The 15,031-nt window shown below is 46.3% G+C and overlaps 1 protein-coding gene across 3 annotated transcripts; it reads right to left on the minus strand.

Annotated features, from left to right (window-relative positions):
• Positions 1-115: 115 nt before the first annotated feature.
• bin1b (bridging integrator 1b) lies at positions 116-14,844 on the minus strand. Of its 3 annotated transcripts, XM_076723045.1 has the most exons (19): positions 14,426-14,841; positions 8,588-8,668; positions 8,420-8,474; positions 8,088-8,182; positions 7,908-7,943; positions 7,425-7,520; positions 7,154-7,261; positions 6,591-6,683; positions 5,609-5,694; positions 5,375-5,450; positions 5,211-5,266; positions 5,070-5,114; positions 4,379-4,421; positions 3,821-3,961; positions 2,793-2,813; positions 2,175-2,447; positions 1,886-1,939; positions 1,671-1,772; positions 116-1,345 (listed from the first exon to the last, which is right to left on the minus strand). In XM_076723045.1, exons 1-19 carry the CDS (start codon positions 14,504-14,506, stop codon positions 1,244-1,246), a joined length of 1,644 nt encoding a protein of 547 aa, XP_076579160.1. In that variant the 5' UTR covers positions 14,507-14,841; the 3' UTR covers positions 116-1,243. The 3 variants fall into 3 exon arrangements, with proteins under 3 accessions (XP_076579160.1, XP_076579159.1, XP_076579161.1); XM_076723044.1 differs by lacking the exon at positions 5,070-5,114 and having other exon boundaries at positions 2,175-2,813; positions 14,426-14,844; XM_076723046.1 differs by lacking the exons at positions 2,175-2,447; positions 2,793-2,813; positions 3,821-3,961; positions 6,591-6,683; positions 7,908-7,943 and having other exon boundaries at positions 14,426-14,840.
• Between the last annotated feature and the right edge of the window lie 187 nt (positions 14,845-15,031).

Here is a 15,031-nt window from a genome sequence, read left to right on the forward strand (position 1 = left end):
TGACCAAACGAAAACGCTCCATTCCTCCTCTTTTACCGTTGAAATTGAAAATGAGATATCAGTCCTGAACAGATTCAGGATGAAGTAAAAAGGGAGAACACACTGATGAGGCACATGTTGTTTCATTCATCTTTAATGACACTGATTTGATCCAACAGATGGTGCATTAGTTTCCGCTTGGACTGATTCCTTATTTGTTCATTCCACACAATGTAAAAACACCTTTTGCATGTGCAGCTTTGGTTTCTGCAGGACATTTGGTTAGAATCACTGCGGATGATTTAAATTTCACACGTCTGAGCCTCAGTCTGAGCTGCTTCATGGACTCAAAGTATGCAGCCTAAACCAAAACCAGTCTCTACGGAGAGAAAAAATCAGCATTTGAATTTGATAAGGTTTTGCATTTTATCCATCAATGAAAAGATGATTCGAAAATCAAAATAAAACCATATGTGCGTTAGAAAATTTAAGCCACACAACAACACGTCCTCCAAATGGCCAATAAAATAAATGGAAAAACTACTGTTCCCTTGGTTCATCCTACGAGCCCAAGAAACCGAATAGATTCTGACAATTCAAGGCAACGTCCTGCAAACACACTGTTCGTATCTGTGTGACGTCCAGGGCTCGAGTCCAGGACGCCTGCATTCATTCCAATCAGTCGCAGCCACGGTTCACAGAGCGAGCCCACCTGCCGTCACAGTGCTTGATATGTTACAGTCAATGACAATACAATCAAACGCGTCATGCAAGGAACTGTGAAAAGTTCTGAAAATGTTTCCAAAGCCGCTGACGACACACAACATGGAGGATTCTGACATTCATACAGTACATCTTGACTCCTTTCTCCTTCGTAAATACTGAAAAACACATCATTTTACCAGTTCAGCAAAAATAGAAATAAGTCAGGAAGAAGAAATCCAAACAAAAACAAATTCATCAGCTTTAATTTGGGTGTTAACCTCAGATGAGTGTGCATGGTTTGCCACGCGGTGACGAGTCTTCTCACTTCGTCCAGTTTGGTTTGTGGAAATGTGTTCGTGTCAGTCGTGAACAGTTAACTGGCACCGCACAAACAAATCATTCGCTATCATCCTCACTGAAATGCACTTTTATTTCTGAACACATTTCTAATCATGCACATCAATCACGTTACATTTTGGTGAGTAGATAGACGTTTACTGATGGTTCGATCTCGTGTTTTCCAGATAAAGATTTTGAGCAGAATCTCTTTGAATGAACCTCAAACCTTCTGAGTGAAGTTCTCGGGGAAAACGCCTTTGGCTGAAATATCTTTGTTCTGCAGCCAGTGAGACTCCTTCACGCCCATGAGCCAGCCGTCGTCCTGCACAAACACAGACAACAAACTCAGATTCACAGCAAAACCTTTCGTTTCTGCACCCAAACAAACGTAAACAAAGGTCTCACTTTCTGCTGCAGTGGGTTATCACTCATTCAGTCATGTTCATGTTCATTTCAGGCTTTTACACTCAAGACAAGCATTAAATCCTCGATGTCAACCAACAGCAAATACCAGGGAATATTTTTCATTTCTTTCTTTCTTTCAAAAAGCACCCAAATATAAACGTGTCAACACAAAGGAGGAGACAAGAAGACATGGAAAAGACAAGAATAAGAAGAACTGATAGAAGACAGTGAGCGTCAGCGACCTGCTCGTCTGGGTTGTCAAAGGCCAAAGCCAGCACCACGTCTCCCATCTTCAGCTCCAGCTCATCATTGTCAGTGGCAGCATAATCATGTATGGCTTTAACCTGAGTCAAAACACAGCCAGAGTACAGGTTTGGATTAATATGAACCCTGCACATGAAGCCAGTACAACACATTACTGAAACCAGTTCATGGAGGATCAGCTTCAAGTCGTCACCTTGTAGAGGAATCCTGGAGGGAGTTCACCATCCGAGCCATTGGTCACTGCACTCTGTTCGGAAAGATAAGCAGAGAAGGTCCTGATGTATCAGTGAGGGAACTTCAACAAACGGTTAACGGCTTTGGCAAGATGTGCGAATTTGAAGAAATAAAAATAGAAAAAATAAAGAAGAAAAGGTGAGAAAGAAGAGGGGGTTTTGTGGCTTTCACCAAAACTGCTCCTCTGATTCCAAGTTTTTCAAGACCCCACAGAGGTCACACCTGCCCTCTTATCCATCCGAGCCTACCTGGCCCTCTCCATCATTGCCCCAGCCACCCTGTCCCACTTGGGCACCATCTTCGTCCCAGTCGGGCTCGGCGTATGTCTGAGCAGCGTAGCCTTCGTCGTCGTTCCAGCTCTGCTGACCCTGAGCTGCCTCTGCCTCGTCCCAGCTGGGCTGGGCGTAGCTCTGGGTGTAGCTCTGGGCGTTGCTCTCATCATCGTCCCAGCCATCTTGGGCCTCCTCTGGGGGCCGGCGGTCATCGTGCTCTGGCTCCTGCTCTGCGGCAGCCTGGTCCTGCTTCAAAAGGTCAGGGGTTGTGGAGCATTGTGGCGGGTTGAGGGTGGAGGGATGGGAGGACGGAGGATTGTCGAGGATCCAGAGGAGCAGGTGGGTCGGCGAGGTCGGGCGTGTGTAATTAAGGGTTGGACCGAGGGTTGTGTCGGGTATCATAAAGCCAAAGGAAGGAGGTTTGGATGAAAAGATGGAAAAATACAGAGAGAAGAGTCGTTGTGGTATTTTTCCATTGAGGGTAAACGAGTAACTGCATCTACTTTCCTCTGCTTCACTGCACATGATGACGACAGAAAACAAAAGAGAATGGAAGCACGTTCGACCGTGATGAAGGCACGAGGCCGGCCTTACCCATGAGTCCCATGATGGCGCCTTCCGTGAGGCAATGAGAGACAAAACAACCAGTGAGATGAAAGTGTGTGAGACGCCGTCAGCAAAGTTTTTACTCACACGTGAAGCGTTAACGCAGCACACACCAACTCAACGCAAACCAAATGATTATCAGAACCTTTGCAGTTGTTTTCTGTTGATACATTAATCGATTATTCAGCTCTAGTTAATCATCATCAGACTCTTTTCTGAGGAAAGAAACAATAAAGTTTTGATTAAAAAAAAAACCTAAAATACATTTAAAATGAAGGCGGGCTGCCTGAATGTCGCCCCGCTGAAGGCTCCTTTCAAACAGAATATGAAGCAAAGCGAACATGTGCATGCACACAGGTTGAAAACCATGCAGCAGGTTTGTGGAGTTAAAACAAAAACATGCTTTCCTGACACAACACACACACTCAGCAGGACGTTTCCTCAGCCCCAGAGGACACACTCTGTGTTTACATGCAGTCTAAAGGATCTTTAAAAGCTTTTAGGGACTCAAACCCCAAACTTTAAGCCTGAAAATTAAATGTAATGATGTTTTTAACACTGCATGTAAATAAAGCCGTGGACCCTCCGCTGTGACAGAACTCCTCCGACCTCCGGCCTGAACAAAGCACACCCACCTGGGGAGCTGGAAGTGTGACGGGCTGTAACACCTCCACATCCCAGTCCAGCAGGTTGACCCCTGACCAGGGCTCAGACTGCTCCACGCACACACATACGCACACATACACGCGGGTTAGGAGGGTTGACTGTGTGGGAAATGAACGCTGTCGATGTGAGTTCTTAGATTCACAAACATTTCCTGTACGTAGAAATAAACCCAGTGAAAAGACGACATGTGACGGCGGTGGACTCAAACAGCTCGTCCTGAGGGAGAGAAGCAGCCCTGACTATCTGTTCTTCCCTCTGCTGGTCTTGGTTGGGGCGCTCTAGGAAAACAGCCACAGCGAAGCTTTCCTGGGTACATGAAGGCTGAATGAAAAGGTTGGGATCAGTCTGACCTGCTGTGTCGTCGTGGCGCTGGGGTCTGTGCTCTCGACGGGCCCCGAGGCCTCGTCCTCGAACAGGCCGCCATGCTGCTGTCTCTGGTCCGGAGACGGCGTCAGCCTGGGCGGAGGCCGGCTGGGAGGAGGACCGGGCTTCTGCACCGCCAGGAGGGTTAAACCAAAACGACACAACAGGCGTGCACGCATGCAAAAGCAGCGAGGGACAGAAAGTGTAAGTACACACAAAATGACGCACAAGGGAGTTTTCAGTTTTAGCAACTGAAGTTTGAGGTGCGATTAGACGAGGACTTCCTGTGCAGAACCCCGACGCCTTTCATCATCATCAGTCAATCATCAGCTTCCTCCTGCTCTCCTTTGAGTTGATGCTGATCTCCCCAAGTCGTGTTTGGGTGCTTTGTGCAATGAAGCTGTTGTTAAAAGCTGCTTTTTACCCTTTTTACCCTTCATCAACACTATTCTCAAGCTGTTCAATTAACCAATAAGATGTAATTAACACTCAGTTTAAACACTGATGTGGACGTTTGTTTGACTGTTGTTTGGTGGCTGACTTACCTTTGGCGGTGAGCTTGCTGATTCGCTGTGGTTTGCTTCCTCACTGAGAGAAAGAGGAAGAAAAAAAGGAGGGAGAAGAGAGTAATGAATGAAAGGAAAAGAAGGAAAAACAGGGTGAATGAAGTAGGAACAAAGAGTGAGAAAGAAATAATGAAGTAGACACTGAAGAAGATTATGCACAGTCAACTCATCACACATGCAGTTCTCAGCTTCATCCACATGAGGGCGACAAAAAGCTTCACACAAACATCTACCGCACGTCAACAGGTGAGGCTGCAGTGAAACATGGCAGCCGTCAGACATCCAGAGCACAACATGCACCTGACGACACGTACACAAGGTCACAGTCAGGTAAGACAAAACAGGAAGCAGACAGGAAGCGTCACAGGTGAGCCGGAGGAGCAGCATGGCTTTAAATCCACAGCTGCAGGAAACTCAGTGATTTTGATCGTGAAACATTCTTTTTACTGTATTCCAAAAACCTCATCTTTAAATCTTCACTGACTTTACAACAATAACACACATTAAATGTATTTCTGTGAGCTGTTCGTCTCCTTCAGGAGCCTCTACTTCAATGACTTTGCTGCCAAACACAAGCAACAAGTTAATTTTTGTGCTGAAACGTGGCACAGAGGTGCATGCTCCACCTGTGCGGGTCACATGAGGGTTAGAGTGCAGCACGTTTTTTTACCTCTTGGCACCATCAGCTGTCTTTGCCGCTGCAGTGCCACCTTTTCTGCAGTAGGGGGCGTTGTGAGGGACATTACTCTCATTTGTTCTACGTGTCATTAAGACTTTAAACGTTTGACTCAAAACTCTTCTGTTCACTTACTTGAGCTGCCGTTGTTCTTCCAGTTTGGTCATAATGTCGTTCAGGTTTTGGCTGAGCTGAGGAGACGCACAGAGCAGAAGGACGGCTGAGTCATCAATACGTCAATCAATCAGCTTGATCAGCTCGATCAGCTCGATCAGCCACACGTGAACAGTTTGACCCACCTTGCTCATTTCCCTGTGGAACTTCTCCTGATGACCTGCCAGACTCTGGAATGTGTTAACATAGACGCCAACACGACTGCGCACACGCATGAACGCACGCGCACACACACACACACACACACACACACACACACACACACACACACACACACACACACACACACACACACACACATTTTAAACACTTGGACAGTCGTCATTAATGATTTTGTAGAAGAAGAAAAGGGGCCTCACTTGTCCCACAATGCTGGAAGCTCGTCTTGTAACTCCACATTCAGCTCCTCGAAAATCTTCTGAGCTCGACCCAGATCCTCCTCCGCCTGCACGCACACACACACACACGCACGCACGCACGCACACACACACAGAATAATCATATGTCAGCTCTCTGTGTGTCTGTCAGACAAACTATTGAAGAAAGACAGTTTTTCATGAGCACACAGACATGCAGAAAAACACACACAGGGTTTAATAACTGCAGGCACGTGAATGCTGCGTTCAAATCCTTTAAAAAAAGAAATAAAAGGTGTTTCTGTCAAACGCACCGAAAGCTGTGACATAAAAACAAAAGAAAGACTAGTTTGAATTGGGGATCAAATCACGGCGAGGCTCTCCACACACGATCAGCAGAAAGAGAGCGAAGTGTCGGAGCTGCAGTGTTTGACTCAGATTTGACTGAAGCTGAAGGAGCCAATCAGAGCCTTGAACTCAACAAACCTTCCATTTTTGAGGCGGGGTTTGGAGGTTTGTTGTCAAGCGCTGACCCTAACCCTGAGCTGTGGAACAAACTGACATGTGAAACCAGCATCGTCGCACTTCCAGCTCCCTCGTCTCGAAGTTCAGAAGTTTTCTGAACAGGTTTCTGGTTGATGTCTGAAATAAGGTTGAGAGATTTTCACGCTGTGTTCTACGACTGTCTTTAAAAATGGCTGAATGCAAATGATTCCACTGGAAGGAGGAAGCTTAGCAGAGGTCATGTGACTGTGGTGGAGTTAGCTCGTTAGTGACAGCCTCACGTTAGCTTTGTACTTGTGGCGACTGCAGCTTCAAACATCCTAAAAATGAGGCTCGTTTGCTGAACAAAACACGTAAATATCCCAAACTTTTGTTTCTGCAGCTTCCTTCTGTTGAGTTTCGAGTTGTGTTGATCATGTGTGGACAGCCTGAGGAGGACCAGGCTAACAGAGGGGGGGTCAGCCATGAACCAGAGTGTCACCTGGTTGTAGGAGAGGTTAGTCTGAGCCACCTGGTGGGCTGATATCAAACCCTGAGCCCAGCTGGGAGCCGCCATCTCCAACAGGGCTGCTGGCTAACCGCACACACCATGCAAGAGAGAGGAGGAGAGGGAGGGGGGAGGGGGAGGAGGAAAAGAGGGAGACCAGAGGAGAAGAAACAGAGAAGAAGAGAGAGAACGCAAACAAAGACAATTCAAGACAAACGCAGACATGTTAATTAGCATTCAGTCATTAAGAGGATCGGTCAGCTTTAAGCAACATGACGAGGCTGACGAGCTCACAGACCGCAGGCCGACTTAAGGTGGTATGAAGGAGGGAGCAACTCGTGCCGCCTTAAGCCTTTAAACTTTAGTATGAGCAGCAGAACACACACACACACATGTGCACACACACCTTGTTTCCATCACTTGTGGGGACATTACACTGACTCGCATTCATTAGACTTGAATGTAATGATCGACATTATGGGGTTTGAGTTCTGTCCATACACACACACACACACACACACACACACACACACACACACACACACACACGTGGTTACCTTGGCGATCTTGGCCTCGTCCTTCTTCTTTCCCTTCTGTAAGGAGGCGAAGTGATGCCTGGCGCTGTCGAAGTCCACCATCTTCCTGTCGCGCTTGGCGATACGAGCCTGCAGCAGACCTCAGGTCAGATTCAGGTGTCTGTGATATCTTTATTATTATTATCTTTATCCTCTGCTCAGAGGGTCTCAGCAGCTGTTTCTTAATGAAATAAATAGTAATTCAGACACTAATAATGTTGTTTCTCTGGTGTTTGGGGACAAACATACACACCTTAATATCAGGAAACTGAGACAGGTACGTGTCCATAGAGGACATAGATTTGTCGGTGATGCTCTGGTGATAGTCCAACCACAGAGTGTCTGTGTCCTGAAACACACGTCACAGTGAGATCGAGATTAAACCAGAAACGCTCAGATGAAGTCCGGCAGTGTATCGATGAGTCCACGGCGCTGTCCGTGGTGCTGAAGAGCACACGGCCTCCTGCTCCCCTACTGCAGTATCGAATACTACAACTATAGCTACAACTGTGTACTACAAATACTGCGTTGTAGATGATGATGATTCTGCTCTAAGGCCAACCACGACTTCCTCTACTGCAGAGCTGAGCCAGTGTTCCCCACATGAGGCCAAACTGGAAACCATGACTCAGCAGAATGAGTCTGTTTGTGAGGACGTGCACAGCCGAGAGCGGCGTCGCATCGATCAGTGTTGCGCCTGATCTGTGGGAAACACTGGACGCCGTCTGTCTTTTACCTCCAAGTTATTGTCCATCTCCTTCTCTATCATCTCCTTCAGGACAGAAGGAGAGACGCATGCAGTTGAGAGAAAGACAGTGTGTTAGCAGGAGGAGGAGGAACACGAACGCCTCACAGTTTAAGCTTCAGGCTGGAAGCAGAGGGAGACATGGTGTCTGTCCTCTGCGTCCTGTCTCACCTCTGCCAGCGCGTCCATCTCCTCTTTACCAAACCACTCAGGTTCGTACATGTCGGCCAGGCAGTCCTGCAGCCGCCGAGAGGCGTCGTGCATCGCTGGAACACAGGCAGAAAACACAGCGTCACACACAGACGACGAGCCCGAGGTCGAGTCTGTAAACCTCTATGTGTCACAGCGAAAGAGAAACTGAACCAGGCTGAATACAATCACTTTGATTCAAGTTTTGAATGCAGCCGCACTCAGCCGACTGCTGGACTTCACACAGCGCAGAGCGTCTGATCCCCGCTTCCACCTTCAACACGCACGACGACACAAACGCTGCAAACACTCACTTTTCACGGCCGTCAGGTAGGCTTTCAGGTCCCTCTGCAGCTTGGTGCCTTCAGTCTGAGAGAACAAACACAAGATGAGAGTTTGAGGGCGGCGAGCAGAGAGCGGCGAGCGGCGAGTGGCGTGCGGCGAGCGGCTGCAGCAGAGACGAGTCTCAAAGGAAAACTCACCATCTGCTTGTTGAAGTTGGACACCATCTCCTCGAAGGCGGCGTCTCGGGTCTCATCTGCTTTGCCGAGCTTCTGCAAGACCTGCAGAGGAGACGACGGGCGGTGAGCCAGAAATCAATCAGTCGATCAATCAATCTATTGATCCGAGCGTGTGTGTGTGTGTGTGTGTGTGTGTGTGTGTGTGTGTGCGTGCGTGCGAATTCAAATCAGACAAACTGATATTTGATCCCATTCGGAGCTTTAAGTTTAGTGAACCAGCTAAACTGGTCTTTGTTACAGACGACCAGGAAGTGGAGGTCAAAGGTCAAAGCCTGATTTCTCATTGCCTTTAAGAGTTTGTTTTTTTTTGCTTCACTATTTAATTTTGATATTTTTTAACAGTTTTGTTAACTTTTTTTAATTTAATTTTCTATACTTTCAGTTTTGTTTTTTTCTGTATGATTGATGATAAAAACACAAACTTTCAACACAAAACACGTCACTTTTTCTGAGACGTCTGAATTCTTGTTATTATAATGACTTTTTTTACATTATGTATTTATTTATTTCATTTGTTTTTGATTCTATATTTTATCATTTAATTATTTTTTCAGATTTTTTAATTTTATTCTTGAATCAGATATTTTCACATAATGATTCAGAATGATTTTCTTCTTTCATCTTCATGTTTCTGATGAAAAGCCTTCCTCTGGTCTGACTCTGCTTCTGTTCAACATGTTGAACATCATCCTTCATCGATCACTTTGATCGATCTTCGCCTTCTCTGCTGACCGTCAGCTGATCGCTGCTGACGGAGGGACACAGAGAAATCAAGACGTTCGTTCTGTTGTTGTTTGAACAAGGTCAGCGGCTAATCTGAGAGCGCCGCCATCACCACCACCTGCTGCTCTAATCCTGCGACGGACACACAAACCTCCATCCACGCCACCACGGGGACTTCCCCGCTGCCGCAGCACACACACCTGCTCACACACACACACACACACAAACACACACTCCACACACAGCAAGCTGCAGCCCGTCACTCAGAGGGATACTCACAAGTACTCACTCTGCAGTAAAACGTCTCCTGTTCTACGTGACATTATTAGATTGTTCATACTGAAGCTTCAACGTTAGAGCTACAGCAGAGGCCAGCGGGGCCCAACGCAGGGGTCAGGCCCCTCCAAAGGGTCAGCAGATCAATCTGAGGGGTCGTCAGATGATTAAAGAAGAATACCCTGTTAGAATACTCTAAAGTACAGAAGTATTATCATCAACCTGAAGCAGCAAAAATAAAAGCGCATCATTTCAGAATAAGATCTATGATTTAATTAGAGTTACTGATGCATTCATGTGTTCATGTGTTCATATGTTCATCACCTGAATGCTGCAGCTGATGATTCATATGTGAATCACTTTGTTAAAGTGCAACACGAATAAAGGTTATTTTAATATTTCTATGATTTATTTCAGTTCAGGTGAGAAACTGGAAGCTTTGCTGGAGTTCAGATCATTTCATCAGCTGGATCATTTCAAATCCCGACCTATATTAGGACGACACAACTGGCGTATCCTTTCCAGGCCTCGGCGTGTCGGCTCATTGTGTGCCAGCCAAATGTTTCACGGTGCATTCAGGTGATTCCAGAAAAGACTGGAAAGATCACATGACCGTGCTGCAGTCACCTGTGCATTCATGTGTGGAGGGAAAATGCCACTTAACAGACAACTCAGGTATAATCGAACACGTTTGAGTCTGTGATTGTGTGTGTGTGTGTGTGTGTGTGTGTGTGTGTGTGTGTGTGTGTGAGATTCACCACCCGTGTTCAATTTCAAGGCCCAAAAATACACCCGGAGCACACAGGCAGGCAGCGTTTGTGGGGTATTTAGAGCACTGAGGAGGAGGCCCCGGAGAGCTATAGATAGATACACCCCCCCTACACACACACACACACACACACACACACACACACACACACACACACACACATCTGAGCCATGCCCACAGCAGTGAAGCATGCTGGGAGTCCTGGGGGGAGGAGGGGACAGGTGTGCAGGCCAAGCAGGGCAACTTCGAGGTTTGATAAATTTGGATTCATGTTACTGATCACAGAGAGGTTTAAAGATTTAACACACAGTGCTGGAATGTAACGAAGTACAAGTACTGCATGGAAGTACAAATCTGAGGTACTTTCTAATTCTATTACATTTCAGAGGGGGAAATACTTAGAAATGCAGTTTTGAGGAAAGGTGCTCACTGAGTGGCTGGAGGAGGTGAGGTAAGGTGGTCTGACGGGTTTTGGGGGGTCGAAGCCTGTGGGTGCTGGGGGGAGGGGTTCAGGGTCACGGGGGTCCCGCCTCTTTGACTCCCAGTGCCACTCTGGGGCTCCGGCTGCTCTCGAAAGGGCACCATCTCCCCCACCGCCCTCCTCCGTCACCGCGCTCATCCGGATTCCACCGAGGGGAATTTTCCCAGCATGCCCTGCGGCACAGCTGACCGGTTCATGGGTGGGTGACATTACATCACTATGACAACCACGGCTCAGGATGATCCTGTCAGCTGGTGTGAGTCAAATTATTACTTCCAGTGAAATAAAAGAAGGAATGTTTCAGCTTTAATGAAGTAAAGTATGTAAAGTATGTGAGTATTATTAAAGTACTTAAAGTACTCCTGTAACTTAACACTACATGAAACGTTCACATAATCAGAATATAAAACTGAAAATGTTCAAAGTGTTTACTAATTTAATGCTCTAATTTTACAATAGAAAGTCGGAATACGATGAAAGTTACTTCATCTTATATTAAACGTTAATGTAATAATGTAAAGCTGAAATTTTAAAAGAAAATTCAACAATAAAAAGTTGTCATTTTACAAGAAAAAATCAGAATATGATAAGAGTAATTAAATTTTACAAGAAACGTTTGTATAAGAATGATGAAAATTAGAAGTTTTACAAGAAGCATTATGACAATAAAGTCCTAAAATTCTCAGACATTTTCTCTTTTGTGAGAAAACTGTGACAGAAAACAAAGTGCAGAGTTGGATGAGGTGAGGGTGGAGGGTGGAGGGTGGAGGGTGGAGGGTGGAGGGTGGAGGGTGGCGTGCCAGCAGACAGACAGCTGAAGCCGACGCTCCCCTCCTCCACCCCAGCCGGCCCTCAGAGGGAAGATGATACTCTGACCTTCCTCTTCACTCCCGGCTCAAAGGCTCAGTATCGCCTGAAATCTGTCACAGCAGCTTCCAAATGTTTTCAAATCAAGATAAAGAGAAGAGACCTTGAACAACTCCTGGATTTCAAGGCTCTGAGATACATTTCAATGCTGTTTAATGAGGCCAAGATTGTAGAGGTATTACAGTTCCCACTGCAGAGGCCCACCCACCTCAGAAATGCTTGACCATCCCTCCACCAAACTCCAGCCAAAAAACAGAGCATTTTAAAAATCGGCCTGTCGGAGCAGAAACTTCTCTTTATGTTGTGAGGAACCACTCGGTGACAGAAACAGGAGAACGACCTGCAGCTCTATTGGCTCTAAAACAACAACCAAAATCACTACAGAGCCAAAGGAAGGGAGGAAGGAAGGAAGGAAGGAAGGAAGGAAGGAAGGAAGGAAGGAAGGAAGAAAGAAGGAAGGAAGGAAGCCAGAGGAAGCTGGACGTTTGAGGAATCATGACGGCTGACTTCTCTTAGCAGGACTTCTGAGGATTTTTAAAAAACCTCCTCAAACATAAACACGTTCTTCTTTCATGGTCGCTTTCTGTCGTTTTGTGGCTCAAACACACGCTCTGGTACATTTACGAGTCACATCTCTCTGACATTTCCTGCAGATTGTAGATCAAGGCCCTAATTCTTCCTGTGTGCAAACAGCAGTCAGATATGCACAAATCCCTCTCTGCATCTTAGATGAACTGTCTTGCATTATTGATTGTCTGAACTGATGTGACAGCGAAGCAGGGAGCTGCTCGCTCAGGCCGTGGTTTCATGCAGGAATCTTTTAATCATGACAAATAAATCCATCAACATGGATTTTGAAAGAAGCTGACGATGTTTGTGTGTTCTTTGTGCGCTTGAAACTTCACTCCAGACTCGAGAGTAACCTAAATAAAGTCTCACAGTGAGACAGAAGAACGTGGCACATGGATGCTATTTCATTGAGCGGCGAGCTGCAGCTGCTATTTAAAGTTCATTCAGAGCTGCTGAAATGATCCATCGTGGCCTCAAACAGCAGCACCGACAAACTCTTCCAAGTGACTGGAGAATTCATCTTTTTAGAGAGTTTGAGGATTTGTGAGAATATCTTCTTCTTTCTCTGAGGCACGTTCAGATGGATTAGCTTAGCTTAGCACAAAGACTGGAACTAGCACTTCCAGACTTGATGCTTAGCTAAGCTAAGCTAATAACCTCCTGCCACGAGCTCTGCTGTACTCAACACACAGAGTGAGAGTGAAATCGAACGTCTCGTCCAGCTCTTGCAGACTTGCTGCCCAGCTCCTTCTACCAAACCTCACTGTGAATTGCGGCGCTTTTAGAAAACAGAACTTCAAGGTGCAAATGAAATGACTTCACGAGAAGGAGACCTGAAGCGAAACATGTGCAGCTGCCACGAGGAATGAGCAGATACTCATCAGAGGAGCGCGGAGGAAGGAGGGTTCGAGTTACGAGCGTCCATCTGCAGCTTTGAGTCTCTTTCGGGGTTTTAATGGAAACACGTGCGGCACGAAGACCAAGCAGGAAGCTTCAGGACGGACAAACGAACGAGGTGTAAACATGAAATCTGCCTGTTTGACTGACTGACAGCGCTCCTGCTGCGGCACGGAGGTGATTAGAGGGTAAAACCTCGGCAAGCTTAGGCGACATGAGTGATTAGGACAGACAATAATAACTCAGACCGAACAGACCGTTGATCAGGTTTCACTCTGCACTTCTTCCTTTTCTCTGCTTCCTTTCGTTCTCAGCGAAAAGAATTAAAATCCCCAAACCCCTACTTTTATTTTGAAGGCCTGCAGCTTGTTGAGGGTGCAGTTTCTTGCTCAAAGACACTTGGGTGGTGAGCACATGTGCAGAAAGAGCGTTTGGATGCATGTGTTTTGTTTGGTCATTAGTCATTAATTATAAAATTCCTTAATTGAGTAGAATTTACAGGACTTAAGGTTTTATTTCAGCTTTAACCTTTAATATTGACAGAATACTTTGAAAAACTGACTTTGGACATTAAAATTTGCTTAATTTTTCACTGTGTTTGCTGCTCGTTAATGGGTTGACCTCAGATTTGGGTCTAATTTAGAGATTTCAATATATTAAGGAGTTTAAATGGGTTCCTGTGTAGATTAAAGAGGTTTAATGGGTAAATTTAAAAAAAAAAAAAACCCTTAAATATAGCAAATAGTGTTGAAGCCATTCCTGCTTTTCGCCTGGAGTGAGACTTTACGGCCCCTTTAAGTGACTGGATGGGTTTCATGTTATTTGGTACTTCTTAAAGGTTTGAACACCTTAAAAATCTCATTAAAAGAGGCTTCATTGTTATTAAAGAGTGAACTGAAGGGCCTTTAAGGTAAAGCTATTGTTAAGATTGAAGGGTTTTAGAAACACAGGTTCGGGGTGCCCTAACAGGGTCGAGCCCACATTTGGGCTTCAGGTAAAGGTTCGCTTAAACCCCTTTAAACCGCTTAAACGCATCAGAGTACCCTGACATGCAACGATCCACTGATGAACACATGAAACTCAGCCCAGTCGGTGGTTATTAGTGCGTAAATGAGGCGCATTTGAGGGTGAAACGTTGAGGCGTTGGGTTTCACAGGGGCAGGAGGACAGGAGGACACGGTGTCCTGCTGCCAGGCGAGCTCAGTGAAAAGTTTACCTTCTCCTGCGCTCTGGTCAGTCTCTTCTGGACGTTGATGGCCAGTTTCCCGGCGGTGACACCTTTCCCTGTCTCGGCCATGTCGCGCGGCGTGGACGGCTCCCCGGCGGTGTCAGGACCAGCGACGAAGAAGACGACGGACAGGCAGGACAGTCGTTGAAGGAGACCCTTTTCCTGGAAACCGACGGTGCGTAAAACCCCTACGAAGGGCGACTTGGCTCCCTGCGCGTAACTCTAATCCCGATGACACTTCTTAAAGGTGCAATGCGTAATTTAATCCGGTTTGTGAGAGACAAACCAAAAAACAACAAAAAGCAGGTGGAGTGTGGAGGACGGAGCACAGGGACAGATTCAGGTGTCGTCCTGCTCTCGGCTCTCTGTTAATTGATGAAGACTTGAGCTCGATATGGAGAGATATTAGGTTTCCCCCTCAGTCATCCTCTTAAAGGCGCAGCAGGTTGTTATTATTAGCCGACATCTGTTGCGTCCATGCAACTGGTGTGTAGCTGTCTTTACGCACGGCTTTATTTACGCGCAGAGAGCTTTCCAGCTCGATACGAGGACTAAACCAGTGCTGATCCCTCTGGAGACGCGCATTCATCACAC

This window comes from Chaetodon auriga, chromosome 23, assembly GCF_051107435.1.
Source record: "Chaetodon auriga isolate fChaAug3 chromosome 23, fChaAug3.hap1, whole genome shotgun sequence".
Lineage (NCBI taxonomy): Eukaryota > Metazoa > Chordata > Actinopteri > Chaetodontiformes > Chaetodontidae > Chaetodon > Chaetodon auriga.

Bases quoted from the DNA above. Each gene is read 5' to 3' on its own strand.
- bin1b (XM_076723044.1), bottom strand. From the start codon at position 14,506: ATGGCCGAGACAGGGAAAGGTGTCACCGCCGGGAAACTGGCCATCAAC. The intron at 8,183-8,419 runs GTGAGTGTTTGC...CCTGTGTTCCAG, and splicing joins CTACCTGACGGCCGTGAAAA to CGATGCACGACGCCTCTCGG. The intron at 4,422-5,210 runs GTAAGTGAACAG...TCTTTCTCTCAG, and splicing joins GAAGAACAACGGCAGCTCAA to TGAGGAAGCAAACCACAGCG.